The following is a 27,433-nucleotide window of genomic DNA, read 5'->3' as shown; positions in this document are numbered from 1 at the left end:
ACGAAGAGTGGGCCACTCTTTTACTTCTAATTTTTTTTTAAATAATTTTTTTTAAAAAAAGGAAGACCCACTCTTCTACTTCTATTTTTTTTAAATAACACTTCTATTTTTTTAAAAATAAATAAAATGAAGAGTGCTCGACCCACTCTTCTATTTTTTTTAATTTTTTTATGTTTTTTAAATAAAAAAATAAAAAGAGTGGGTCGAGTGATAATGTTAGAGGTTTGGTTTAGGGTTTTGTTTAGGGTTTAGGGTTTGGGTTGAGTTTGGGTCGAGATAGGTCGAGTGGGTAGAAATTTTTGATATTTTTAAATTTTGAACATTTTATAATGTATAATTCACTTTATATATGATTAGAATATAAATATATATAAAAAATTTATTTGTGTAAACATTAGTTATATGTTATGATTTAATTATGTTAGTTAAAAAATTCATAACAAGTAGGAGAATGTATCTCTTATTCTAACAATGTGAGTTGAATTTATATTCGACTAAAAATCTTAACAAATTTTATAATTCTACTAAAATTCATAACAAATTTTATAATAATAGAACTAAAAAAATTCATGACAAATTTCATTACATATTCACTTTAATGAATGTATATCGAAATATAAGAAATTAATGTTTATTGTATATAAACATTAACAAATTTTGTAATTCTACTAAAATTCTTAACAAATTTTATAATAATAGAACTAAAAAAATCGTAACAAATTTCATTACATATTCACTTTAATGTAATGAATGCATATCAAAGCATATGAAATTAATGTTTATTGTATGTAAACATTAACAAATTTTATAATTTTACTAAAAATTTTAACAAATTTTGTAATAATATGCTTCATGACCCATCAGTTACAATATATATATATATATATATATATAGCTTTATGGGTCGAGAAGCCAAAATTATGCTTCTCGACCCATCTCGACTCACGCGACCCACCAAAATTGGGTCGCGTGGGTCGAGTATAATCTCGACCCAATTTTGTGACGAGTCATAACCGTCGACTTAGTTTTGATTGAAATTGTTATAATCCTTAGCACATAAAATTAAATTTCCAAATTGAGTGTACTGCACCAAATATTCTATCTCTTTCTCATTTAAAAATGATACAATCTTCTTACAGATATCTTGATCCTAAAATTAACTTGCATTCAAAAAATTGATTCTTTCTAAGTTTAGCGAAAAAATAAACATATAAAAAAACAAATAAAAAGATTATTAATTATATAAATTTAAAACAAAACAAAGATTACTAATTATAAAAATTTAAAATTAATGGGTCGTGTCACGACCCCCGGGGTCGTGAAATCACGACCCTGGGTCTTGTGCTTCACGACCCAACTTTGGGTCGTGAAGCACAAGTGCTTCACGGTGAAGCACTTCACGACCCAACTTTGGGTCGTGAAGCACTTGCACAAGTGCTGCAAGTACTTTGGGTCGTGAAGCACAAGTGCTTCACGGTGAAGCACTTCACGACCCAACTTTGGGTCGTGAAGCACTTGCACAAGTGCTGCAAGTGCTTCACTGTGAAACACTTGTTGGGTCGTGAAGCACTTGTGGTCGTGTGCTTCACGACCCCCCATGGGTCGTGAAGACTTGTGCTTCGCGACCCAAGGTAATGAAGCCGTGGGTCGTGACACGACTTTTGGTTTCACGATACAGGGTGAAACTCAGACTGACGAGACCCAGTAAATTTCAGATTTCAAAATAAATTTCTCTTTAATGTATGGTTTTTTATTTGGATTTGTTGCTCTTGGTTAATTGTTAGCAAAAAAATGAGAGGATGAAAGGTTGAGAAAATTTTTTTTTTTTGTAAAGATAAAGAATGAAATGAAATCTAAGATTGAGTCGAGAAAGATAGAAAAATTGAGTCGAGTAAATTTTTTTATTTAATTAAATTATAAAATTTATATACACTAATAAAAAAATTAATTTTTAAACAAAAGATAAAAAAATAAATTACATTCAATCCTTTTTTCTTAATAAACTCTTCGGTCACTCCCTTTTTCCTCATTTTCCCCTCCCTTTCCCGTAATTCTCCCTGTTTTGCTTCGGCTCGTCCTCGCAGTTGCAAGTGGGTGGGTTCTTTTGTCGTGAGTTTTTTCGCATGGGTTTCGAAGTTGAGAGAAGAAGGAACGTGAGTTATTCCCCATGATTTATGTAGGCGGGGTTCCATATGCTCCTGACTCTCAGGTATTCTTTCACATTTCAATCTTCAGATATTGAGTAATGGTTAAGCTATGTGGTTCGGCTACGAAATTGTTGATGGGTTCTTGAATATAAACGTGTTTACTTAACTGAGAACTCAAATGTTAGTGCTTGGGTTCGTTTTCTTTTGTTTTTTTGGGTGGGGATTGTTTATTTTCTAATTTTTGAGAGATACCTAGCAAAATTAACCTAGTCAAACTTTTTGATGGGCATGATTAACGAAAAACGAGGTAAGATGTGGAGTGTGTTTGATCAAGGAATGGGAGTGGATTTTTCTGTTCTCCTAGAATCCATGATCAGTTCGTAGTACAAGGTGAGACAAGAAGGGCAGATGAACTTAACTACTACAAGTTAAAGATCATCTTTATTTTTTTTGCTCAGATAGTCACTAAATAGTATAACCAAGATTTGAGATGGTTTGTTCCTTTTGGATTTAATTTCAACACTTCTTATTAAGACAGGGTATGGATGATTTGATTGCTTTGATGAAGCATCCAGCTTTGGTGTCTGCCTCAAACGCCTTTAAATCTATACCTGAGAGGAAGATCTCAGTTGATGAAAATCGTAGTTCCGAATTTTCGGGAAGTTGTAAATGGGTCTACCTTTTCCAAAGGGAATTTGCAACTGTTGACCCTGCGCTGGTGGATGTATGTTTTTATCTCTCTACTTGGCTTCTCAAATAGGATGCTCTAAATGTTTTCCTTTAAGATTTGACATAAAATGTTGAAATATCTGACAGTGCACAATCATCCTCATACCTTTGTTTTCTACTTCTTTTCCTGCTATTTTGTTTGTTTCAATGTCTTTGTCTGGATATTTTCTCTTTTTCTTCAGGCTGTGTTGTAACTTTTTTGGCAAGGGAAAATGAGATATTTATGAATGACTTGAAAGTGTTAACTCTTCAAAATGACACATAATGCAGTCCAAAATTATCTTTTATCTTTTTGCAGGACATTTTTTAGATATTAACCAACTCTCCGCCCTCTTTCTTTTTCCTCCTCCATCCCTATTTCTAATGTATTCGACATTTTCTAAGCTCAATGTATTTTCTAGGCCCAATATATATAAGCCCGTAATAATATACTTTACCAGCCCAAATGTCAGGCAGATACGTGTCTTGCAGGACATGTGTCTTGCAGATTGTAATCAGAATATCACATCCTTGTGGTGGGAGTGTGATGCTCTAATGTTCCGAGATTTTTCGAACTTCATGATGTTGTGGTTATAAACCATTAGTTAGGAGGTTTAACTTTTGCCACCTTCCACTACCTAAAACCCTGTGGCTCAATCCCATAAAATTGAATTCTATTAATAGTACAAGAGCTTTTGAACTACAAATCTTTTTTTTTCGGTGAAAGTTTATCTGTTCAGTGTTTCCAAAGAAATTGGACAATTCATATGCCCTTCACCTGTCCATTTTGATTTATCAGGTGATTAATAGCCAGTATCAGCATCCATATCTCCTGTCTGACTTATTCTTTTCCTGGAGTGGCAGTGGATTGTTTTAAAAAATGAATTTCATTAATTACTACGCTCAATCTCCTTCTTATCTTTTCTTCTGCACTTTGTGAATTCCTTTGTGCTGAGACTAGTAAGTAGTGAACGAAAAATTGGTTCTATATCAGTTACAATATTGTATTCCGAGCAGAAATGTTTTGTTATTATATAGATTAATTAATCTGTTTAAGAACATTTGCCAATGATTTCAATTTCCATTTTTTTGGCAACGCTCAATGTTTCACATGCCTCTAATGTTTGAGTTTTTCTTTAAAATGCTCGTCATATTACAGTTTTCACCATAAAAATTGTCTCACTTTGATAAATGATAAATCTAAAATTTTCTTGCTATATTTCTTTATCCCAAGCTAATAGGTACTGATGATGCCACAACTTGTGTAGGGGTCGTAATACGGAATCGAGAAAAAGGAATGTAAGTTCAATATGCTGTATACTTGAAACTTTTGAACTCCAGTGGCATGGTTTCATATATCTTATGACTTTATTGCAGGATATCTGTAGCTCATTTGGATTTTCCCGATGTTGTTGATATTGGCCTCTGTCAGATGTTATCTTTAGTCTTTACTTTCTGATCATGATTCTGATTCTCTCCTGGATGTATGATATTTGGCTTTGCTTATAATTGTTGTTATAACTCATTTGAAATCTAGGTCTTTCCCTAGGTTTAACTTATGCATCATCACGTTCCGTGCAGTTGCATCTGGTTGGTGGCTTTGATGATATCTCGTCTCAAGTATGGAGCATCCCCAGTATTAATTTGCTTATTGCTTCTCAGAGAAGGATTTTTAGTTTACTTTTCAACTTTTGTGCAGTATTCTGATCATTCTACAAAAAGTCGCAGTGTCGCACCAAGTTGGAAGGACATTCCTATCCTTTAAATTGAAAGCTTGAGCAATAGGAACGAGAAGTTTGATATTCGAACCCTCCATGTTCTTGGTCATAATACGAGATGGGATTCTGAAGGAATTGCATACCCCATTTTCCAAGGATTTGTGGTATCTTCAACTTTTAAAAATCTTTCCCCGCATTAAAAGTTGGTCTAAGGTTCAATGGAGTGCAAATGTGTTGTACCAAGTAAATACCCCTTATATTTTGATATGTGAGGTCAAATTTGCATTTTCGTGAGTAGATCAAAGCTGTAAAATGTTATATCTCGGACTCGACTTCCGAATTAATTATAGTTTGATCGTGATGTTCGAGCTTCATTTCAATTTAAATATAGCAGAAGCGCCTCGTTGGGAGATCATTTAATATTTTTTACATATTTAATACACCGATAAATAAATATAATAAAGCTTTTGAGCATCATGTGAGCAACTGAACAAATTAATATTTGCTTGAATTCATACAAATTTTTTCAAAGCAGATTTTCCCTAAAAAATTTTGAATGCAGATCAAATATCATTGAAGCTAACACAAAAGGATCTCAAGCCTACAAGGTTCATTGGAACTCCCATCTGTATGCTTATTGTAGCGCAAAGGATCATCTGTTTTCATAGCTATGGATAATATGTTGTCCTTGGAGTTCTGTAAAATAATTTTGAAGTTGCAGCTTATTTCATTCATTCTTCTTGCTGCAGGTGGAAACCAACTCGGGAAAAATATTCCCTGCCAGCTTTGATAGAACGTCGAGATGCCCTGATGAAATTATTCGTAGTATACGAGAGTGACTGCCTGGTTTGAGGATCCTAATTGGACAGGCAGATTATTGGAGACTTACGACACTGAAACTGATTGTTTCGTCATCGCTCCATGTGCTTGGTAAAGACTTTGATCTCGGATTGTTTTATTTCTATTGGATGAAAACTATGTCAAAATCAATTTGGTTGTAAAAAGCAGGAAAAGGTTGGCTTCTCTATTGTACTGACACTTGTAATTGTAAACCTGATGCTGGACAAGATTAATATTTTATTAGGATTAGATTTTATCAGTATTATACTTAGATGAGAACTCTTAGTATTTCAATTACATTATCATATTTTAATGGCATTAGCATTGGTATTTTAGTTATAATAGGATTCTTAGTATTAATAGGACTATTGGTATCCTTCTTGGCTTAGGACTAGAATTGATAGTCTATTTAAGCATCATATGTGTATCCAAAACTTACATTCAGCATTAATAATATTTTCAGTTTCATATTATTTTCTGTCAATTGAGTTGAGTTTTATTGTTTCGTTCGAAACACCCCTTCCGCTGCACCACTTACCTAGCCTCAACTTCTATTGAAGATTACTTTTTAAGGTTGTATCTCTTTTTTTGAAGGACAATTTGGCAATCACGGGCTGCATTAGCAAGGCAATATCTTTCAGCTATAGAAATACTACTTACATGTTCATCTTCACCTTCGGCTGAGGGTCCTGATTTTGTGGATGATATTAAAAGGTAACCACTGATTTACACATCTTTTTGGATCGAAATAATATTATTTTATTATTATATGTTTAATATGAAAATACAACATTACAATTTTTTTAAATTTTTTATTGAATAAATATAAAATTATATATTTTAGGTGATTGGACCGGCCAGGTTCACAGGACGGGGCTCGGGTTTGTCCAAACCCGCTTCAACCAAATCTGTTGTCATCCCTAATTCCTCCAAATAAATTTATTCAATGCAATTAACTTAACGAGAAACGATAATTAAATCTTCAACAACACGCTTTAATTGTTTCCAGTCTCTATCAGAAAAAATGTGTTCGTACTCTTTGATCCTAAAAAAATTGTTTCTGCGCTCCATGAGACCACATTTTTTCTCGAATGAAAATTGGTACAAAACATTGAAAATATGGTAATAATATAGGATATTTGAGTACCAAATATTTAAAATCTGATAATAATATATTATTATTAAGTATCCAGACATGTATAAAAAGTATTGATATTAATGATGTGAGAGAGTGGAAAAAGAAATGACACGCTTATTTGTCTGTCAGCTTTCAAGAAGCAATCAGTCCGGAGGAAATACGCAAGTATTATCAGCTTAGTTTAGAAGCTTACTTCCCTCAGTGTGTGAGAACACCTTCTTGGTGTATTCATTGTTCAGTTTTCACACACGAACACACCACCACTCAAATACAGTCTTGCACAAATACATTAAACTTGTGTGTAGTCTTTGACGCAAAAACATTAAAGAAGTGTTTGCTGAAAGGTACTGCCTTCAGTCTAGGCTAGGAGTTCAGATTAGGCAGTAGTGTAAGTCTTAAACCGAGTGGGTTTGTACAAGGTGTTGTATAAATCAAAGTCTTCTAGTAGATCCTGCCCGAGGTGGTAGAAGGGGTGAGATATGAGCATTTGAAGTCTCCGAACATCCATAAACATATCATGTGTACTTAACTGATTAACTGTGATTTTCAAACTTATTTGATCAGTTCGAGTTGTTATCAGTCCAGTTCTTGCCATAACTGAACTGATACATCCGAGAACTGATCTTATGTTTTTCAGTTATTCTGTTTACATAAGTTAAAATGCTTTCAAATTTAACAGTTTTTCTTCACGAAGGATTACTTTGAGTTTCGTTCGCTTGGTTTTAAAACCAAACTCGATTTAATTCATCGGTGTTAACATTCATAGAACACGAACTATTGCAGCTCATTGGAGAATATTGTGTTTAAAGCATTATGAAGATGCCCAGCACACGATCCTTCACAACCACTGATTCAACAACATGATTGGGAGGTTTAACTATGATTTTGCTTCCCGACAACCGAAACTTCAAAAGGCTGCACATAGTATGTCACTCGTCATAGTTATCATTCCAGACATCATCTAAAACAATTAAAAATTTAATCTTCTTCAATTTCTCCTGCAGGTCTTCTTGAAACATAGCTAAATCCATGTCTCTAGTACCACTTTTTTAGTAATCGAATCACAAATCTTTGTGGTGATCTTCTATACATCAAACTCTTGGGAGACATGAACCGAAACTCTCACAACAAAGTTTTCCTCGACGTCTAAATCATTATAAACAGCTAGGCAAGAGTCAATTTTCCCAATACCGCTCATTCCAACAATTGGAATGACACTAAAATTCTAACAGCTCGACTCAACCGCGAACAAGTGTAGGTTGTCCTCTAAGATCAGGGAAATCACGAACATACCGGATCAAATCGTTAAGCAAAAGACTGACTTGAATTTGTGGGAAAACGGAGGATCACCATCTAGTCGAGCAGGAGTAATAAGGTCGGGAAGCACTCTTGCGGTAACCGAATCTGAAGTTTATGAGAGAGATGATGATAAGAAAGCAATGAAAGAAATATTGTTCACGGTTGAGTCGAGCTGTCAGAATTCTAGTGTCATTTCAATTGTTGGAATGAGCGGTATTGGAAAATCGACTCTTGCTCAGCTGCATTATAATGATATAGACGTCAAGGAAGATTTTGGTGTAAGGGTTTGGGTTCATGTCTCCAAGGAGTTTGATGTATTGAAGATCACCAGAAAGATTTATAATTCGATTACTAAAATTAGTGGGACTGGAGACATGAATTTAGCTAAGCTTCAAGAAGCCCTGCTGGAGAAGTTGAAGAAGATTAAGTTTTTTATTGTTTTAGATGATGTCTAGAAAGGAAACTACGATGAGTGGCATACTCTGTGCAGCCTTTTGAAGTTTGGGCTGTCGGGAACCAAAATCATAGTTACAGTTCGCAATCATATTGTTGAATCAGTGGTAGACTCTGCTCAATCTACCTACCACTTGAAGTTACTAACTGATGAAGATTGCCAATGCTTACTGGCTTAATATTCTTAGATATCTTTCCAGGATAATTCGCATTTACGAGAAGATGGTCAAGGATTAGGCAAAAAGTGTAAAGGCTTACCTTTGATAGCAAAGCTAATGTAAAATGAATTTTATAAAATCAGTTGTCAATAACCTTTCTAGTATTCGAGATTAATAAATCAGTCTTGCCTCTGTCTATTTTAAGTTCTCAGCATTATCTTAGGCAATTCAATCCTTGTTTATATGCAATCAGTCATAAAATATTTTTTAATTGATTCTTACGTAGTTTGGTATACAATCATCACTTCTATATCCAACGTACAATCAATATAACTAGCTATAGTGTTACATTCGTACAGTTACTTGGTGGAATTTTGCGTCCTAAGTATAGTGAAAGCGAATGGAAAGACGTCCTGGATAGCAAGATATGGAGTTTACCCCAAGAAAATATCCTTCCTGTGTTAAGATTGAGTTATCACCATCTTCTTCCACATTTGAAGAATCCATTTGCATATTGCGCTGTTTTGCCGAAGGATTATGAATTTGATCAGATGACCTTGTACTTTTGTGGATGGGAGAAGGTTTTCTCGATGTTACAAATAATCAAAGAAGAAACGAAGGCTTGAGTCTTGAATACTTCAGCAAGCTGCTATCAAGATCCTTTTTTCCAAAAAAAAAAGATAGGGATTCCAAATTTGTGATGGATGATCTTATAAGAGAATTAGCTAATTTTGTTTCGGGAGGGGTGTGCTGCCATTTGGAAGAGAAATTGAGCACTACACAGAAGTACCAATTACCCAAAAAAACTTGTCTTGCTTCTTTTCTTTGCCATGAATATGAAGTTTTCCATGATTTTGAAAGCTTTGGACAAGTTAAGGGTTTGAGAACGTTCTTGTCAATGCCAGTACAAAATCCATATCCTATTTCCCTCTTGTCCAGAAGGATTTTAGTTGAATTGTTACCGAGATTGCGCAGCTTGAGAACTTTATCTTTAAGCGGCTATTCCATCATTGAGCTGCCGAGTTCTGTTTGCAAGTTGATACTTTTACTGCACCTCAACCTATTCGAGACACTAGTTCTAACGTTGTCACCTTCTATAAGTGATCTCCTTTGTTTGGAAATTTTGTGTATTAAGTAAATGTCGTTCATTCAGCACAATTGATGAGATACAAACTTGTCAATTTTCGATACAACGGATCTCATTTCCAATACGAGAAGTTAACACCTTTGTAGGACTCGATTTTCGGTTTTCTTAAATTATGATGAGTTTGCAGCCGTGCTATAACATATTTTGCGCATATATCTTGCGAATTAACAGTGCCACTTCCGCGTGAAAGTTGTAAATCTTGAAGTTCACTCATGCACCAAAGATTTGCCTCTGTTGCATCATCAAGATTTGCAGTATTTTGCAAATAAAAAATGGCAAGAGAGTGTCTTAATTGCTTCAGCTGCCTCGATTCCTTGAGCCCCAAGTTATCAACGCCACTCAAAACAATTTTCGGTAATGTCTGAAGAAGGTGTATCAACTCACCAATTTCAACTGGCATTTCTTTTAGTTGATCAATATCGGAGATGTCAAGATGGCGCAAGTTAGATAGATCCTCCAAGGTCGACGGCAGGTCATGGATGAAACTACATTTATTTATACACAAAATTTCCAAACAAAGGAGATCACTTACAGAAGGTGGCAACGTTAGAATTAGTGTCCCGGATAGGTTGAGGTGTAGTAAATGTATCAACTTGCAAACAGAACTCGGCAGCTCAATGATGGAATAACAGCTTAAAGATAAAGTTCTCAAGTTGCGTAATCTCGGTAACAATTCAACTAAAATCTTGCTGGACAAGAGAGAAGGAGGAGATTGATTTTGTACTGACATCGGCAAGAACGTTCTCAAACCCTTAACTTGTCCAAAGCTTTCAAAATCATGGAAAACTTCATATTCATGGCAAAAAAAATAAGCATGAAAGTCTTTTTGGGTAATTGGTACTTCTGTGCAGTGTCCAATTTCCTCTTCCAAATGGCAGCACACCCCTCCCGAAACAAAATTAGCTAATTCTCTTGTAAGATCATGCATCACAAATGTTGAATCTCTGCCACTTTTTCTTTGGAAAAAGGAGCTTGATAGCAGCTTGCTGAAGTATGCATGACCCAAGTCTTCCTTTCTTCTTTGTTCATTTGGAACATCGAGAAAACATTTTCCCATCCACAAAAGTACAAGCTCATTCTGATCAAATTCATAATCCTTCGGCAAAACAGAGCAATATGCAAATGGATTCCTCAAATGTGAAGGAAGATGGTGATAACTCAATCTTAACACAGGATGGATGTTTTCTTGGGGTAAACTCCATATCTTGCTATCCAAGACATCTTTCCATTCGCTTTCACTATACTTAGGGCGCAAAATTCCACCAAGTAACTGTGAGAATGTAACACTATAGCTAGTTATATTGATTGTACGTTGGATATATATATACAAGTATATAAGTGATGATTGGACACCAAACTACGTAAGAATCAATTAACAAATATCACTAACTGATGAAGATTACCAATGCCTACTGGCTCAACATTCTCATATATCTTTCCAGGATAATTCGCATTTACGAGAAGTTGGTCAAGGATTAGGCAAAAAGTGTAAAGGCTTACCGTTGATAGCAAAGCTAATGTAAAATCAAGTCTATTACTGCACTCTCTCACCCACCTATGGAAATTAGGCACCCCACGCTTGATGTTTTAGAGTGTCGCAACTGCAATGAGATGCAATTTGTTTGGCCAAGCAAGATGGCCCTCACACAACTTGCTAAACTAGGGCGCATGGTTATTGCAAAATGTGACCAACTTGTTTCATTGGGTGAAGGGGTGCAACAACTGCATTGTAGTCTTGAAGTCTAGAGTTATTATATTGTGGAAGTATGACGTCTCTTTCGAATTATTTGAACACCCTCGAATTTTTAAGAAAGCTGTTTACAAAAAATTGCGCCAAGTTTGTTGAATTTCCGAAGAATGGTATTCCCACTACTATTAAAATCCTAGAGATTCTTGGCTGCCACACTCTCAAGTCCCTTCCAACAAACATATCTGATCTTGATATATTGAAGATCAAGGATTGCTCGTCCTTGAAGACGTGGAAAATGGCCAACTTCCCTGCCACTATTAAGAAACTAATGATAGCAAATTGCATTAGTTTGGACTCTGTTACAAATCTGATGTTCCCCAAGGATCGTGTAGTCTCTCTTGAAGATGCTAGTCTATCGGATTGGGTGAATTACAAGCATTTCCTTAGTTTCTCACTCAAATTTTCAAACCTATTTGAGTTATATCTCTGTAGCTGTGATCCCTGCCACTATTAAGAAACTAATGCTAGCAAATTGCATTAGTTTGGACTCTGTTACAAATCTGATGTTCCCCAAGGATCGTGTAGTCTCTCTTGAAGATGCTAGTCTATCGGATTGGGTGAATTACAAGCATTTCCTTAGTTTCTCACTCAAATTTTCAAACCTATTTGAGTTATATCTCTGTAGCTGTGATGGCCTGGAGCATTTTCCAGAACATGGATTGCCACCAAGATTAAGACTTTTGGCAATTAAAGATTGCAAACAGTTGAGGTCCATCAGTCCATGCCAGCGAAAATTTGTGGCATGAGATCTATGGAATCGATTGAGATGGGGGGCTGCCCGGAGCTAGAAATCTTTCCAAATTGTGCCTTCCCCCGAACTTGTCTTCGTTGAGTAGCTGGGGTGCAAGAAATTCAAATCATTGAATGAGTGGAGCTTGAATAAACTGCACTTGCTTGAGGAATTTTCAATCGGTTGTGGCTTTGAAGAGGTTGAGCTGCATGGAGAGACTGAAATATTTCCTCCTTCTCTGGTGAGGCTCTCCATAGCAGGATTCCCGGTGCTGAATTCCATATCGAAAGTGCTTGGAAACCTTAGGCTACTCCGAGAATTAGCGGTCTCGAACTGTCCGAAACTTAATGGTTTGCCTACCAAACAAGTGCTTGAAAAGCTGGGGAATCTGAAAATCAGAGAATGTCCACTTGTGATAAAAAAAAGTTTCTGAAGAAGAACGGGAAATAAAGGTCCAAGATTGCTGGAATAGCTAGCGTGAAGATGGAAGGAAATTAGAATGGGCTACTCAAGACATCAAATCAGGTATTATATGCACTTGCTATAGATTTCAATAACTTTAGCACGATTCATGCACTCTAAATTTTAATGTGAATGGGGCATTGATCAAAGAATGAATATAAGAGGATAGTGTAGATGGGAGTTTATAGTTAGTTTTACTTGGATATCCATGTTGGTTTCCTGTAATTTAAGATGGATTTTGTAGTGTTTTGTTTGAGTTTTAGTGTAAATACTGCTTGTGATTAATGCTTACACATTTTTTGTGGCTTCCACAGATGTGGGCATGCCATACCATCCAACTGTTCTAAGAGCTGGATTTGTCTGTTGATCTCCTAGAAGGTGTTCCTGGAAGCACTCTTTGTCTTGCTATTTTCCTAAAGTATCGATCTGTTATTTGGTTTTTGAACTTGTGAATTGGATATAGATCAATTTGCTTACGAATCCTTGATCTGCTCTGATTTATTCAATCATTTGGTTTTGTTTTGTGCTCTGAAAAGATTTCTTGATCTTTAATATTACTATTATTATTATGCCTTTCCAATATATATATATATATATATATATATATATATATATATATATATATATATATATATATATATATATATACACTAGTATGGAGCACGTGCGTTGCACGTGAAATGTAATTGTCGGTGATTGTTTGAGTATGTATAAATTTGTGTATTTTCTGAGTTTGTTTAATAATAATTTTTTTTCTCAATGAGAATGAAATTTCAGGTAATATATTAGAAACGTTGGATTATAAGCAAATATGTTTTTTTAAAGCAACAAAAGGCGAAAGAGGTTCTTACAAATGGCTTGATGGGTAATGCACCAAAGTTATTATCCCTATTTTTCTTGTTTGATTTGAAATTTTCCTAGCAAATTCTTTGATTTTGACGTAGCTTGCGATCTTATCTTTTTTGTATAAGCTTCCAATGTTTCATCGTCGTCAATCTCTATTTGCTTCTTATTTCCTTTGGTGTTTTTGGCGAGCTTTATTGATGATGCAATTGTTTCCTTCTTTTCTTCTATGATGATAGATTGAGATTCCGCCTTACTTTTCTTCGTCAATTTCCGTTTTCCGATCTTCCTTTCTCTGTTCAAATTGTCATCCATTTTGTCAACACCTTCAGCTTCTATGGAACATATGGGGCCATGTTTGTCTATGAAGTGATTTAATTTAAACAAGACTTTGAAGTTTTCGTTCACCAATGCGTCAACGGGATTTGCAATTGTGGTAGTAGGGGCAAGCTGGAGGCAATAAGAAACAAAAATGTTTAAATTTATTGTCATGATAAGAATTATTACCTATATGAAATATATTGTAATATTTAGTTTTTACTTGATTATGAATCTTCATATAGTCTTCAACAGGATATCCAATTAATGCCTCGACAACTTCTTCGAAGATTGTAATCCTAGCAATATTTGTACCATCATCCAACAAAAAATGATAATCTATACCTGCAAGATTGAATTTGTAGTGTTGAATAGCAATGTTCGATGTATAAATATATGGTAGATGTAAAAATTTGAATACATAGTATTACCTGGGAACTATCTGGACTTGTAATTTTAAGCAATTTAGACAAGCAATGTCATTTGACATTTTTGTACCCGCTTTGAGACAATGATCACAAGCTTCGTAGTATGGTAAAGAACCATTCTCAATCTCCTTGATAGTTCCTTTCAAATAGTAATATTCATTATATATCCAAAAAAAAGTTTCGATCATTAATGATAATTTGAATTTGATATGTTTTTTGTTTTATTCAACGATGATCATTAACACCGATTAATAAATATGAGTTCTCTACAACTGGAATAAATAGACTAAATTCAAGATATGTGTAGAAATAAATACTCAAACCTCCATTAAAGATGTCGTCTTTTTAATCACTTCGTCAATTGTTACACACTTAGAGTCAACAAACATTTTCTTCATCCAAATAGTAATTAGTTTTTCGCGCCTATATTCTGCGTCCAACCTGTTTATTAATATTTGTTTGAAAAACAAGTGATAGATTTTTTTTAGAAAAAAGAGTTGGAGTAGTCTCAAGATATGAGGAAATCAAATTCATAATTATTGGTGATAGACAAAAATGATGAATAATATCTTTTGACACATGTATAAATGTTAATGTTGAGCTTGAAACGCAAACTACGAAACTGTTAAAATGAGAAGAAATCTATTGCTTTTTGATGAGTTATTAGATCCATGATAGTTGATATAGAGAAGTCATAATTTACCATGAGTTTGCAGCATCTGTCTGGGTGCACGGTGGGTTGAAAAAACAGATGTAGTCTGCGTTGATTTCAACTGATATACTCCTGTTTGATATTAGAAGATAAAATTGATGGGGTTTATTCATAACAAACAAATAAACAATGAACTTAATGGATTTTACTGTTGTATTCTTGCATCCTCAGGTTGGTAAAAACGATAATTGGGTTCTTCGATTCTCATTTGTGCCTCATTCAAAGCAAGGTCGTCCCATAGATTAATATTAATGGATGTCAGCCTAGCATTGAAACCATACTTAGCTTGATCGCAAAAAGTTTTTACATACACAAATAATATAATTGTGCTTACGTCGTATCCAATAAAACAATGTCTCTTTTGTATCCCATGATACCTTCTGGTTTGGTAAAAACAATCAGTTGCTTGACCTTTTTCAGAACACCTATTACATCTGTAGGCAAAAGGTGATTTTCATAAGGGCAAATTATTTTTAAAGTTATAAAAAATAAGAATAATATATGTATAGTTAATTACTTACGTTGATTTTCTTTAACTTTTTCCATCTTATTGTTGTAGTTTAGATAAGGAAATAATAATCTGTAGGTGATATGTGAAACCACCTGCAGATGATATAGAAAACTTTTGGTTTCGTGAGGTGTGGAATGTGTATAATTTATAACTTATTAGAACCACTCCAAAAGTCGCCACTTTTCACATTTTCCGTAACGGGTTGTGTGATTAAAAGCTTATGTGTATGTACTCTTTCTATTCAATGTTCTATGTATAAATTACGTATATTCATATAACGTAGAAAATAAAAAGACGCAATTGTATTTAATTATTTATATTGGCGTAAATGATAATTGAGAAGGTTTACAAATACATATATTTTCAGAGTAGAGGAAAAGACTTATCAGGATATGTGTTTATTTTTTTATTCCAGTTTTTTATTGAATGTTATAATACTCAGAGTTCAGCAAGTCAGATAAATAATTAATAATTAATAGTTCTTAACAAAGTAATAATTAATAATTCATATTAAAAAAATAATAATACTTATATTAATAAATAATACTCAGATAAATAATTAATAATTAATAGTTAATAATTATTAATAAATAATAATACTCAAAGTGCAACAAGTCCGATAAATAATTAATAATAGTTAATAATTAATAAATAATATTTGGAGTGTTGGAATATTAATAATTAATAATACTTAAAGATTTGGGAACAAAAAAGGGTGGTGAAGTAAAAACAAAATTAAAATAATAATTAATAATAGAGTGTTTTTGGTTGAGTGGATTAAATAAGGATAGATTAATAGTCAAATACTTATCGTTAAAATTTTAAGTTGTTTTAATAATCATTTTGACCCGGTTTAAGATCAAATTTTATGGATAACTATTTGATTTATAAAATTGGATCTTAAATCGGGTCAAAATGATTATTAAAACATCTTAAAATTTTAACGATAAATATTTGACTATTAATCTATCCTTATTTAATTCACTCAACCAAACACACCGAAAGAGTTGGAAGGGTAGATAATAGTTAAAGATTTGGGAACAAAAAAAGGTGATGAAGTAAAAACACAATTAAAATAATAATTAATAATACTTAAAGAGATACTTAAAGAGTTGGAAGAGTAGATAATAGTTAAAGATTTGAGAACAAAAAAGGGTGATGAAGTAAAAACACAATTAAAATAATAATTAATAATAGTTAAAGAGTTGAGAGAGTAGAAGAGCGATGAGGTAAAAACACAATTAAAAGTGGTATATTTATAAGTTAAAGATAAAGATAAAGATAAAGATTTGGGAACCAAAAAGGGTGATGAAGTAAAAACACAATTAAAATAATAATTAATAATACTTAAAGAGATACTTAAAGAGTTGGAAGAGTAGATAATAGTTAAAGATTTGAGAACAAAAAAGGGTGATGAATTAAAAACACAATTAAAATAATAATTAATAATAGTTAAAGAGTTGAGAGAGTAGAAGGGCGATGAGGTAAAAACACAACTAAAATCCATAAAATTGAATCTTAAATCGGGTCAAAATGATTATTAAAACATCTTAAAATTTTAACGATAAATATTTGACTATTAATCTATCCTTATTTAATTCACTCAACCAAACACACCGAAAGAGTTGGAAGAGTAGATAACAGTTAAAGATTTGGGGAAAAAAAAAGGGTGATGAAGTAAAAACACAATTAAAATAATAATTAATAATACTTAAAGAGATACTTAAAGAGTTGGAAGAGTAGATAATAGTTAAAGATTTGAGAACAAAAAAGGGTGATAAATTAAAAACACAATTAAAATAATAATTAATAATAGTTAAAGAGTTGAGAGAGTAGAAGGGCGATGAGGTAAAAACACAACTAAAAGTGGTATATTTATAAGGAATAGATAGATAGATAGATAGATAGATATATATAGTGTAGCGATACGCTGCTCACCTCTTGGGTGAGCTTTCGTGAGCGACAGCCCATGTGGCTGTGTACACTTGAAATTTGTTTATTTTTTTTAAAATTTTTAACGTCATGTGTGGCCTGTGATATATTAAAGGCTACCAGCCTGGAATTTGTGTTTTGATTTTTTTTATATTGAATAATTTTGTGTGTGTGGGCCTGCGATTTAATTGAAAATTAAATTTCCATCTTCTTCCAAATATTTCCAGGTGAATATAGTGCATCATTCTCCGACCAACTGAAACAGAAAATCACCCCAGTTCTACGTAGATTCACCGAACTGCCTGCACAATAGTCCTAGCGTGGCCAAAGAAAGTCCTCGACACCACCGTGCTCGGATAATCCCCAGACAATCCTCGCCAGCACCTTACCGCCCGCAAATATTTTCGAGCACCACCCCACATATGCCTAGCGCCACTGTAGATGAAATGGATCAATATAGTGGAGATGAACAATCGTACATCCCCCAATTCGATGATGATCAGAAACCCCAGATTGGTATGAGATTCGATTCGTTAGAGGATGCATTCTCATTCTACAACCAATATGCTCGAGAATCCGGTTTTAGCGCGAGAATGAGTAATAGTAAGAAAAGTAAGAAAACGAACGAAATTATATGGAAGAAATTTGTATGCTTTAAAGAAGGGCATACAGATGATATTCGATGGAGCAAACAGACAAAAAATGATCAACCAAGAAAAGAAAGAGCCTGTGGTGAGACTAGAACCGGATGTTTGTCCAAGATTTCAGTTGTGAAGGAACAAACAGGTCCAGGTTGGATTGTCAATACCTTCATTGAAAGTCATAATCATCCATTATCGACTCCGTCAAAGGTGCATTTGTTAATCTCGCATCGTGGTATTTCTGCATAAAAAAAATGTTGAGTCAACAATTTGCAGAAGCCAATGTGCCAACTTGTCAACAAATGAGATTATTTGAGATAGAGTCTGGAGGGCTGAACATGTAGGTTTCATAGAAAGAGATATGAGAAACTATGAGAAAAGTGTTAGGGATGAGCATAAGGGTATTGATGCAGAAACATTGGTCGATTTCTTCGAATATGAAAAAGCGAAGAATTCATTGTTCTTTTTTGATTATGAGACTGACTCGGACAACATATTTACCAGGTGTTTTTGGACTGATCATGTGTCAAGAAGGACATACACTGCTTTTGGTGACGTAGTTGTGTTTGATACTACATACAACACCAACAAATATGGGATGATTTTCGCACCATTTGTAGGAGTTAATCATCATCATCAGACCATTCTTTTTGGTTGTGGATTGTTGAGTGACGAAAAAACAGATTCTTTTGTTTGGTTGCTTAATAAATTCCTAGAAGCCATGTGTCAAGGTGCCCCAAACTTGATTATCATTGACCAACATCCTGCTATGACGAAAGCCAAATCACAAGTTTTTCCTCAAACAACACACCAATATTGTTTGTGGCATATACTGAACAAATTCTCTGAGAAATTAAACCCAGTGACTTTCCGTGATCACTACGAAAGCATAAGGAATGTCATTCTACATTCCTCAACACATGAGGAATTTGAGAGTTCCTGGGAAGCTGCTATGTATAATGCTAACTTGGAACAACATGATTGGCTGTCGTTGATGTTTGAGTTGCGACATAAATGGGTACCAACATATTTTAATCATGTATTGTCTGCGGGTATGTCAAGTAGCCAGCGGTCAGAAAGTTCACATGCTTTTTTCAAGAGATATATATCTAGCAAGAACTCATTGATGGATTTTATCATTCGTTTTTATAAGGCACTTCGGCACCAAAGACACAATGAGTTAGTTGCAGATCATATTGATATGAAAGAGCGTCCCAAGCTACAGTCCAAATGGCCAATGGAATCTCAGATGGTGAAGGTTTACACGAAAAATAAATGGTTGGAGTTTCAAGAAGAAATGAGTCAGAGTCATGGTTATTACGTGCAACCAGAATCTGTGGGAAATGAGTTTGGGATTTACAAGGTGATAAATTTTCAAGTTTCTTCTTCTTCGAAACCAAGAGTGCTTACACATGTCATACAAGGGGATGATATATTGTGCAGTTGTATGAAATTTCAGTTTGAGGGCATTCCATGCAGGCATATGTTAGCATTTTTTCGTATAAACCAAGTCTTTCATTTGCCTGATAAATATATACTGAAACGTTGGACGCAAGCTGCAAAGAATGTAGAATTTTTTACTACAGATGAGCAAAATGTGGTTGAAGCTCCAGAAAGATGTTTGATGTCAAGACATTTGAGGTTATCCTATAAAGCTTCTGCATTAGTTGATATTGCATCATTGACTGTTGAGGGAACAAATTTCTTGAATGCACAGTTTGATTATATTGACAACAAAATAAAAGATTTGAATATCACTACAACAGTGAGCGGTGGAAGTCAATATAGAAGAGCCACAGATAGGGCTATTGGTATCATTGATCCTCAAAAAATTAGAACAAAGGGATGTGGGAAGAGATTAAAGTCATCAAAGGAGAAGGCAACCACACAGGGAAGAAAATGTCGTGGGTGTGGACGTCGAGGTGTGCAGCATGACAAGCGTAACTGTCCAAATTTGCAAGACGGGTATGTGTTTATCACCAATGTATATTTTTAGTATTTTTGTATATATTTGGTTAATCATAAAAATTAATATATGTTGGCATACTCAACGTTCTTCATGTCAACTATTAATAATAAAAACGAAGAAGAAAGCTCAGATGACGAAGATTTTGGATCGATAGATGGTAATTTAAATCTCTAAATATATGTGGTTAATCATCAATATTTTTTTTGTTAATAACTGTTTTGAATTTTGTATGTTCTAACAACTGGATTTGATAAAGGTTATTATTTTATCAAGTTGTATATCTGCGAAGGGGTAACCATTTTATAGTGTTTTGTTTCATATATGTAAATATTCATAAATCTGAGTTCTCATATATCTGTGTTTTCAGTGTTTGGTTTGATATATATGAGTTTTCATATATCTGTGTGGTGTGCTGTCGTTGACCACCAAATTAATTCCTACCCTTTTAAATAAAAAACGAGTGTAATGGTGAGTAGGGTCGAATCCACAGGGAACAGTAGATTTATTTCTTTTGATAATAAAAATAAAAAGGGGGGATTTGTTTTGATAATTACTAAATAAAATAATATAAACTAAAATTATCAAGCAAAAAAGAATATTGAATCTAGAATTGAAAATTAATCAACGAGAATAAATTGAAGAATTTAATACGAGAAAAATACTGATTCAAGGGGATTCCACTATTTAATTATCTCACTGTTCATCGGTTAACCAATCATTTATTCATGTTATTCCAAACAATTAACCTTAGAATAATAGGGATAGCCGCTAAAATTCTTGTGTTTTCCTAAATTAATTGACCAAACCCAGCATCCAGTCAAAACTTACCAATAATCAACTGGGCACGATAGCGTTCCATATTAATTAAAGACAGCATTTTAGTTTCGTGAAAACAGTTAATCCTAAAATCTAACAATCGAGATAGCTGCAATTGATAGATCGAGTTTCACCGATTTATTTAGATTAAATATGTTATGATAGCACAACACGCCTAATCTATCGCTACTCATGTACCAATCGTTCATGACAATTACGGATCACTGAATTCATGGTTAGCATTAGAAAATCATACATCAAGTTAAATTGTCAGATTAATTGACGTATAACATTCATATAATTAAATCATAAATCAACGAATATTTGGGCAAACAAGAATAATAAATTAAAGTGCAAAAACCTCACAGTGATAAAATTAAACAGTAGATTATCCCTTGAATCAGTCTAAAAAAATTAGCCTAACATAGTTTGATATAAAATATTCATGAAAAAGAAATAAGAAAGCATAAAGGAGCAAACGATTTTGTTGGAGGAAAATTTGGAGTCTTGCGCCTCTCTCTTCCTTCACGTGAGAAAAAATGGAATGAAATTGGTTTGTGATTGGAGAGAAAAAGAAAAGCTGCCGCCTCCTTGATTAGTAGATTTGTTTGGGTCTAAATTTTTGCTAAAAGCCCACTAACCTCTTAATTAACCCTAATCATAAAATATAAAATAATAGATAATATTTTATTTAGATTTTCTCTTCTTGTAATTTTTTGGCAGCTGAAGTATCGTCATAAGGCGTGGCCACGCCTTATTCCAGGACTTCTTCTGATTTGGCCATTCTCTTTAAAACTCTATCTTGGAAACTTCAAATGTGATAAACATCACATTTTTTACTCAAATTTGCTCCAAGACCGTAAAAGTTCCTCCTACAATAAAATTACACAAAAATGTGTCAATTAAACATATCGGAGGTTAAAATAACGGGAAATATGAAAATAAAATATTAACTATTACGAGCCTATCAAATCTCCCACACCTAAACGATGCTTGTCCTCAAGCATACAATAGATCAATTCATTATCTCAATTTTCGTCTTCCTTCCGCTTCTTCTACTTACCCAAAACATTTTTCATGCAAGAAAACATTTTAATTTCAGAGCACCTCACCAAATAACATCATGAACCATTACTGCAATCAGAATGTCTAGAAAGTAAAATGCATGGGATTTAACAACTCCTCACAAGGTTCGCTCATTCCGCTCATTAGTGTCTAGGATATATATCAACAAACTCTCATGTCAAATGCATTGAAAATTTTTACCATAGGCTTGCAAATATATCACATCTTTCCACTAAATGAATGAATTAAAATACACAAACAAAAAAAGCTATAAATGGGTTGTAATGTGGCTCGGGGTAAGGTAGGAGAAAGGGGAACAATGAGCTATGGAGTTGGAGAAATCATATGCACTTTTCACATTAACAATTGCATCCAAATAATAACATCTTCAACCTCGTTATAACATCAAGAGCATCTCTCTTTTTTTTTTTTTTTTTTTTTGCTCTTCTTTTCTTTTTCACTTCGTCTACTTCTCTTCTTTCTCTCTCTCTTTTTTTTTTTTTTGTTTTTTGATTTTTTTTTTGTTTTGTTTTGTTTTTTTTTTTGTAGACGGTGATTTTAAGGATTTAAGATTGCCTAAATCCCAACAATTCACACTATTTTGGATTGAGTGGTGCTATTTGTGAAAAGTTTATATGATTCTCCAATTCAAGGTTCAAAACGGGGAATAACCAACAAAAAGGATTTATCACGGCTTGTAATGTGGTTATTTTTATTCAAAGAAAAAGGCTGAGGCTCAAACTTGGTTCACTAGTGGTTTATGAATCAGGGTAGGCTCAAAGAACGGCTCAGATGATGCGAAAGACAATGGTTTAAACCTAATGCCCTTATCATTTTGTCTATGCACCTAATCCACCACAAAGTGTTGACAAAGACATGTATAACAATGCAAGTTCTAGAAAAATTAACAATGCAATGACAACACACAATCAAAGAAAATGGAGCAAGATATCATGATTGCTCATAGGCTCAAAGCTCATCAAGAAAAAAAAAATATAGCAATTGTGTTAAATCCCACACACTTGTCCTCTCTAACTATCATCAAGAGCAACTTATTCATAATGCAAAAGTGAGAATGCAAAAACATTTTGCACACAAAGAAAACATCATTTTTTTTTATTCGCATCGGAGGCAATCAGGATTAAAAAAAAAGAGATAACAAATAAACTAGATGCTTGGAACTAACAACGTCACTATTTTTTTAAAAAAAAATTTATTTTTTATTTTTAAACCCAAAATGCAGAAAAATTAAATCAAAATACTAAAGATCAAATGAAATAAAAAAATCAAAAATCACACAGTCAAGTCAAATTTCTCACAATCAAATCAAAAACTCACACACCTAAACTTGGCATTGTCCTCAATGACAAAAAATAGATGCTCAACTAAAACGATAACATAGTAAGAAAAGGTAGAGAACTCTCCTGAAAAATGTTGAGCATCGAAAAGAAACATCATCTACTGCTGCGGTGGGGGAAACGGTGTGGTGCGAGCGGGTTGCTGGTTGGGATGCAAACGGAGGTGGCGCTGCGGCGGTGTGTGCGGCGGCGCTGTGAGAAGACGGAAGAGGTGGTGTTGGTGTTGAAAGTTGTACAGTGGGAGACGCTAGATGGGAGGGAAGATTTGGAGATGCACAGTTGTGCTTGGACGGCGCTGTAGAGAAACAAAAGAAATAGGTTAATATATATATATATATATATATATATATATATATATATATATATATATATATATTTTTTGAAAATGAAAAAGTTGCTAGCAGAAGAGGTGTTTCAATAAGGCTTGGCCACGCCTTATTCGAAAACCTCTTCTGTAATTTTTTTTTTTTTTTAACAATAGAGGTGTTTCAATAAGGCGTGGCCACGCCTTATGCTTAAACCTCTGCTGTAAAAAAAAATTTTTTTTTTTTTTTTTAACAGTAGAGGTGTTTCAATAAGGCGTGGCCACGCCTTATGCTTAAACCTCTGCTGTAAAATTTTTTTTTTTTTTTTTAAACAGTAGAGGTGTTTCAGTAAGGCGTGGCCACGCCTTATTCTAAAACCTCTACTGGAAAAATAAATAAAAAAAATACAAGAACTAAAATTTGGGTTGCCTCCCAAAAGCGCAATTTTTTTAAGTCGTTATGCTCGACATTCATTATTTCTTGTTGCTCATGGTGGTTCATAGATGGTCACTTTGTCCACTTTATCCCGCTTGAATATTTTCATAGCAAATTTCAGCATGTGCATGTTTTCTTTGAATTTCTTGGAAATCTGTGTCCCTTGGATATTTCCTCCTTTTTTCATGAGTACATGCTTGGGTCGATCTGGAGGGAGTCTTCGCTCAATTTTAGATATCTGCGAATCAGAGAGAGAAAATCTAGCATTAGAATTTTCAACATGTCTTTCAATAATCTCCTCTAAATCATTCTTATCCACAAATTTTGAATTTTCTTGTGACAAGTGATTAGCGATATCAAGAGTATTAATAGTGCTTTCACTAAGAGGATATTTCATGGTATCATAAATATTAAACTTTGCAATCTCACCATCAAATTCCATAGTAATGGTACCACTATTAACATCTATGATAGACTTTGAAGTTTTCAAAAATGGTCTTCCTAGCAAAATTTGACTGTTTAAATCATCAGTTTCCATGTCAAGCACATAAAAGTCAGCAGGAAAAACCAAATTTTCAACTTTCACAAGAACATCTTCAATTACACCTCTAGGATATACAGTGGACCTATCAGCCAACTGGATCACAATGTCAGTTTCAGTCAGAGGTCCAAGTTCCAAATAATTATAAACAGAATCAGGCATGACATTGATAGAAGCACCTAAATCCAACATAGCCTTTTCAAGTCTAGTATCGCCAATGGTACAACGGATAGAAAACATACCTGGATCACTGCATTTGATAGGAATAGTTTTTTGAATAACAACAGAAACATGTTCTCCTACCTTTTCCCTTTTACACCCCTTCAGCTTATGTCTCTTTTTTGTAGTACACAACTCTTTTAAAATTTTAGCACAACGAGGTACTGGTTTAATAGCATCTAATGAAGGAATATTTACCTCACCTCTACAAAGAGTGTCATTCAACTCCTTGATACTTTCACATTTCCTGTTCAATGCAAGGGGGAATGGGGGAATAGGTTTATACTCAAATTGAGGAGAAAACGTACCTTTCGGAGCATCATCTTGATTGATTATTTTATCCTCAACCTTTATCTCATTCTCTTCCTTTTGCTTGATTGATGCTTGTACCCCAATTTCTTGAACATCCAATTCTTTACAATTTCTCAAAGTAATTGCACTCACATTCTCTCTTGGATTCACCACTGTCTGAGAAGGTATATTACCTAAATTTTTTGCTTCCAACTTGTGAATTGAGGTCGCCAACTGTCCTACTTGAGTGCTCAAATTCTGAATGCTAGCCCTCGTTTCCTGTTGAAATTTTTGAGTGTTCTCAGCTAAGGCCTTCACGATTTCATCTAGGGACATACCTGAGTTAGAGGCTTGCGCAGGTGATGGATATTTGTGAAAATTTTGTTGTGGATATCCTTGTTGACCTCCTTGATTCCTGTAGCTGAAATTTGGGTGATCTTTCCATCCTGGGTTGTAGCTATTAGAATACGGATCATATCGGTGTTGAGGCTGTCCAGGAAATCCACCGATTGCATTAACCTGCTGCGTTGGATCTTCCTGTAATGTAGGGCACGTGTCTGTCGAATGTCCAACCATCGCACATGCGCCACAAGCTTTGGCCTGTTGTACCTGCCCTACAACCAACTTTTCCAAAAGAGATGTCAAAGAATCTAACTTTTGATCGATAGGAGTAACAATTACCTCATTGACTTGTCGTGGAGGGTTATCTTGTCTAGTTCCAAACTGTTGTGCATTGGCGGCCATGTTGGAGATTAGAGCTCGTGCCTCTTGAGGCGTTTTGTTTACCAATGCACCTCCACTTGCAGCATCAATCATGTTCCTATCAAAAAGTGAGAGACCCTCGTAGAAATATTGGACTAGGAGCTGTTCTGGAATCTGATGTTGAGGACAACTGGCACATAACTGCTCAAATCTCTCCCAATATTCATATAATGTCTCTCCTTGTAACTGTCTAATCCCACAAATGTCCTTCCTGATGTTGGCTGCTCGCGAAGCTGGGAAGAACTTCTCCAAAAATTGTTGTTTCATATTATCCCAAGTCGTTATCGTCCCAGAGGGCAAGTAGTAGAGCCAATCTTTAGCTTTGTCGGCTAAAGAGAATGGAAAAGCTCGCAATGAAATTTGCTCCTCTGTAATCCCTTGAGGTTTCATGGCTGTGCAAACAATATGAAACTCTTTCAGATGTTTATGGGGATCTTCACCTGCAAGACCACGAAAAGTAGGCAATAAATGAATCAAGCCAGATTTTAATTCAAAAGTAGCATCAGTAGTAGGGAATTGAATGCATAATGGTTGTTGAATAACATTAGGATTAGCTAACTCCTTGAGTGTTCTTTGAGCTTGTCCTGCCATTTTTTCTTCGTCACTTTCACTTCTTTCAACCTCAAGATCAATGTCCGATTCACTTTCTGTATCGTTGGAGTCCGATGATACGTTCAAATCAGGAGATGATGATGATGGTTGATTTTCACGCTTTAATCTTGCTTCTTTTCTCAATCTCTTAGCTGTCTTCTCGATTTCCGGATTGTATTCAAGTTTACCTGTACGAGAAGAACGAGGCATAAAAATAAAAAAAATCAAAAGAAATTAACCTTACACCGCTCCCCGGCAACGGCGCCAAAATTTGGTGTGCTGTCGTTGACCACCAAATTAATTCCTACCCTTTTAAATAAAAAACGAGTGTAATGGTGAGTAGGGTCGAATCCACAGGGAACAGTAGATTTATTTCTTTTGATAATAAAAATAAAAAGGGGGGATTTGTTTTGATAATTACTAAATAAAATAATATAAACTAAAATTATCAAGCAAAAAAGAATATTGAATCTAGAATTGAAAATTAATCAACGAGAATAAATTGAAGAATTTAATACGAGAAAAATACTGATTCAAGGGGATTCCACTATTTAATTATCTCACTGTTCATCGGTTAACCAATCATTTATTCATGTTATTCCAAACAATTAACCTTAGAATAATAGGGATAGCCGCTAAAATTCTTGTGTTTTCCTAAATTAATTGACCAAACCCAGCATCCAGTCAAAACTTACCAATAATCAACTGGGCACGATAGCGTTCCATATTAATTAAAGACAGCATTTTAGTTTCGTGAAAACAGTTAATCCTAAAATCTAACAATCGAGATAGCTGCAATTGATAGATCGAGTTTCACCGATTTATTTAGATTAAATATGTTATGATAGCACAACACGCCTAATCTATCGCTACTCATGTACCAATCGTTCATGACAATTACGGATCACTGAATTCATGGTTAGCATTAGAAAATCATACATCAAGTTAAATTGTCAGATTAATTGACGTATAACATTCATATAATTAAATCATAAATTAACGAATATTTGGGCAAACAAGAATAATAAATTAAAGTGCAAAAACCTCACAGTGATAAAATTAAACAGTAGATTATCCCTTGAATCAGTCTAAAAAAATTAGCCTAACATAGTTTGATATAAAATATTCATGAAAAAGAAATAAGAA

General features: G+C 34.2%; 3 protein-coding genes, 1 non-coding gene and 1 pseudogene across 4 annotated transcripts; 4 read left to right on the top strand and 1 right to left on the bottom strand.

The window, feature by feature from the left end:
- The first annotated feature begins 2,050 nt into the window (after positions 1-2,050).
- LOC140814587 (protein N-terminal asparagine amidohydrolase-like) lies at positions 2,051-9,551 on the top strand (annotated as a pseudogene).
- A 109-nt stretch (positions 9,552-9,660) lies between these two features.
- LOC140815416 (putative disease resistance RPP13-like protein 1) lies at positions 9,661-11,278 on the bottom strand. The gene is made up of 2 exons (XM_073174534.1): positions 11,255-11,278; positions 9,661-10,878 (listed from the first exon to the last, which is right to left on the bottom strand). Exons 1-2 carry the CDS (start codon positions 11,276-11,278, stop codon positions 9,661-9,663), a joined length of 1,242 nt encoding a protein of 413 aa, XP_073030635.1.
- A 6,462-nt stretch (positions 11,279-17,740) lies between these two features.
- Positions 17,741-18,184, top strand: LOC140815415 (protein FAR1-RELATED SEQUENCE 5-like). The gene has a single exon (XM_073174533.1). It carries the CDS (start codon positions 17,741-17,743, stop codon positions 18,182-18,184), a length of 444 nt encoding a protein of 147 aa, XP_073030634.1.
- A 112-nt stretch (positions 18,185-18,296) lies between these two features.
- LOC140815414 (protein FAR1-RELATED SEQUENCE 5-like) lies at positions 18,297-19,931 on the top strand. Its single transcript, XM_073174532.1, has one exon. The coding sequence runs from the start codon at positions 18,297-18,299 to the stop codon at positions 19,929-19,931; it is 1,635 nt and encodes a 544-aa protein (XP_073030633.1).
- A 5,877-nt stretch (positions 19,932-25,808) lies between these two features.
- On the top strand, positions 25,809-25,915 carry LOC140815796 (small nucleolar RNA R71). The gene has a single exon (XR_012114441.1). It is a non-coding gene; the product is annotated as a small nucleolar RNA R71 (small nucleolar RNA).
- Positions 25,916-27,433: the final 1,518 nt, after the last annotated feature.

The sequence above is a fragment of the Primulina eburnea genome, chromosome 15 (genome assembly GCF_022965805.1).
Source record: "Primulina eburnea isolate SZY01 chromosome 15, ASM2296580v1, whole genome shotgun sequence".
Taxonomy (NCBI): domain Eukaryota; kingdom Viridiplantae; phylum Streptophyta; class Magnoliopsida; order Lamiales; family Gesneriaceae; genus Primulina; species Primulina eburnea.
Note: the sequence above shows the minus strand (reverse complement) of the source record. Positions and strands in the feature narration are given on the sequence as shown.